Source organism: Apodemus sylvaticus, chromosome 19 (genome assembly GCF_947179515.1).
Source record: "Apodemus sylvaticus chromosome 19, mApoSyl1.1, whole genome shotgun sequence".
In the NCBI taxonomy this organism is placed as follows: domain Eukaryota; kingdom Metazoa; phylum Chordata; class Mammalia; order Rodentia; family Muridae; genus Apodemus; species Apodemus sylvaticus.
The window spans coordinates 58,011,750-58,014,803 of record NC_067490.1 but is presented as its reverse complement, the minus strand read 5'-3'; the positions used below and the strand labels follow the sequence as shown (position 1 = coordinate 58,014,803).

Sequence of the window (3,054 nt, the reverse complement as noted above, 5' to 3'; positions counted from 1 at the left end):
ATTTTTAAAATTTACGTTAATGATAAGAGTTGTTGGAATTATTACCTTAACATATAGGACTTCCACCCCCCATTTTATAATGTATGCATCTGATGATCTGTTATTTGATGTGTAATCAAATGACATAATTCATATCTTATTCTGCTTGGGTCCTTATAGACCATCACAAGGTTGCAGTAAACTTTCAATGAAAAAAAAAGAGACTGAGATCTGCTTTAACTATAAGAAAATAGTCTGCTGTAAAGATGCTAAATAGCAAGAGGAGTAACTCCAACTTGTTGAGTAGACTGTTATCTGAAAATCACATTTGAATATTCATTTTTTCAGAGATGAATTTTATGAAGCATAAATAAATAAAATGTGTAAATAAACAATTTTTAGTTTTCAAACATTGTTTTATTCTGTTCCATAATTTTGTTGTATCAGCATTTACTTTACCTATGAAGATCTAGGAAATACAAAATAACTGAGATTTGAATGTGATTCTACCTAAATTAAGACATCTGCTGAAAGAAAAGATTGTTGATGTTGAAAAATATATTCACAAAAATAATACAAATAACAAAAAATCAATATGTTCCCGATAGTACAGCAAATTTTTGAACTAAATAAAGCATTAAGCTCAATTGATAAAGAAATACCTCCATGATAAGAAATGCTATGAATAAGTTTATTATAATTTATCATAAATTATTAAATGCCAAACATGCATTAATAGTTATACAACAAAGTTCATAAATACCAAAACATGAACAACATTGTAACTGAGGCTTAACTCATTTGGCTTATAAACATGGGCTGTTTATAACTGTACAAACATGAAGGAAAAGGGTGTTTAAACTACATTGCTCAATCTCAAGTATATAAAGGGATGTGTTTAGATCTCAAATGTACTTATTACTCATATAGACAATTTAATGATTCACCTCAGAAGATAAGACTGGACAGACTTCCAGACAGAGTTCAGAACTCAGAACTCTTTCTACCAATTTCTCTGACTGATTCCTGAAAATGTATCTATGATGTTTCAGTAATGCCTTCAGCACTGCTGTTAAAGTTAGTTACTCCATACTAAGTGAGGTAACCCAGTCTCAAAAGATCAATCATGGTATGCACTCACTAATAAGTGGATATTAACCTAGAAAACTGGAGTACCCAAAACATAATCTACACATCAAATGAGGTACAAGAAGAACGGAGGAGTGGCCCCTTGTTCTGGAAAGACTCAGTGAAGCAGTATAGGGCAAAACCAGAACAGGGAAGTGGGAAGGGGTGGGTGGGAGAACAGGGGAAGGGAAGGGGGCTTATGGGACTTTCGGGGAGTGGGGGGCTAGAAAAGGGGAAATCATTTGAAATGCAAATAAAAAATATATCAAATTAAAAAAATTAGTTACTCACCTTTATGTTCACATGTACTGTCAGATAATTAGAAAGCCCCGTTAAAATTTAGTATCATAAATAGAAGTTAAATCACCACTTGCCAGATTATTTTATTTGTGTGCTTCCAGGAGTGTGTATGTGTATAAATGGATATGCATACATGTTTCTGTGCTGTGGGTATATTATGCATATAAAACCCAGTGTCCATGTCAAATTTTTTTTCTACATTTGATTTCTACTTCATGTTTGGAGGCTGTGCCTCCCACGAAACCTGGAGTTCATCAATTCAGCTATAATAACAAGCCAGCAAGCTCAAAAAAATAATAACCAGACTTTTCTTAACTAGAACTGGGATTATAGAAATGTTTTCACCTGGGTACTGAAGAAAATACCCAGATCCTCTTGCTTTGACACAAAACTCTATATGGACTAAGTTATCTACAAAGCATCTCTCATGAAATTCCAAATGCAGAATTCCAACCCTGGTTTCTATAGCCATGACCAATGAATCATGAGGCTTTGCTATAATACTAATTTTCTTGATACTTCTGTACTATAGGAGAGTCAGATTACAAAGAAAGATGTTGATTAATAAAAGTCATCCAGAAGAGTTTATTCTACTTGGCTTTGAAGACTGTCCTTGGCTGGAACTTCCTCTCTTTATTATTCTTCTGGTAACATACCCCACAGCCATGATTGGAAACATTGTCATCATTCTGGTGTCCATATTAGACACCTGTCTCCACAGCCCCATGTACTTCTTCCTCAGCAACCTCTCCTTTCTGGACATGTGCTACACCACAAGCATTGTGCCTCAGATGCTAACCAACCTTGGGGGCTCCACAAAGACCATCAGCTACATGAGGTGTGTAGTTCAGCTTTATTTCTTCCACACAATGGGGGGTACAGAGTGTGTCCTCCTGGCTCTTATGTCCTTTGACCGATATGTGGCCATCTGCAAACCACTGCACTACACCCTCATAATGAATCGACGTACCTGCCTCCTGTTAGTGTCCACTGTGTGGCTGACTGGAATTTCCTATGCTGTCACAGAGGCCACTGTGACACTGCAATTGCCTCTATGCGGCCACAATAAAATGGATCATTTGGTGTGTGAGATTCCAGTTCTGATAAAAACTGCTTGTGGTGAAAAAGAGACTAATGAGCTTGCTCTCTCTGTGGTTTGCATTTTTCTTTTAGCTGTTCCTCTGTGTTTAATTCTTGCCTCCTATGCTTGTATTGGACATGCTGTCTTTAAAATCAAATCTTCAGAGGGAAGGAAAAAGGCCTTTGGGACATGTTCCTCTCATCTCATTGTAGTTCTCTTGTTCTATGGTCCAGCCATTAGCATGTATCTTCAGCCTCCCTCTTCTATTACAAAAGACCAACCCAAGTTCATGGCTCTCTTCTAAGGAGTAGTAACTCCTACACTGAACCCATTTATCTATACTCTGAGGAATAAGGATGTAAAGGGGGCATTAGGTAACCTTTTCAGAAACATTTTTATTTCAAAGTGAAATCTTATGGGCATTACACAAAATAGTTAACAAATTATCAGCTTTTCTGATAACTCAGTCCCTGTCTTTTTTTTTTTTTATTCCCTGTCTTAAAACAACAACAACAACAAAAATCCTCAGCTGTCTTTTTTTTTTTTAACATGTTCTTGCAAATCCT

The 3,054-nt window shown here is 36.0% G+C and overlaps 1 protein-coding gene across 1 annotated transcript; it reads left to right on the top strand.

Moving 5' to 3' along the window:
* Positions 1-1,961: 1,961 nt before the first annotated feature.
* LOC127669929 (olfactory receptor 2B2-like) lies at positions 1,962-2,792 on the top strand. The gene has a single exon (XM_052164181.1). The coding sequence runs from the start codon at positions 1,962-1,964 to the stop codon at positions 2,790-2,792; it is 831 nt and encodes a 276-aa protein (XP_052020141.1).
* Positions 2,793-3,054: the final 262 nt, after the last annotated feature.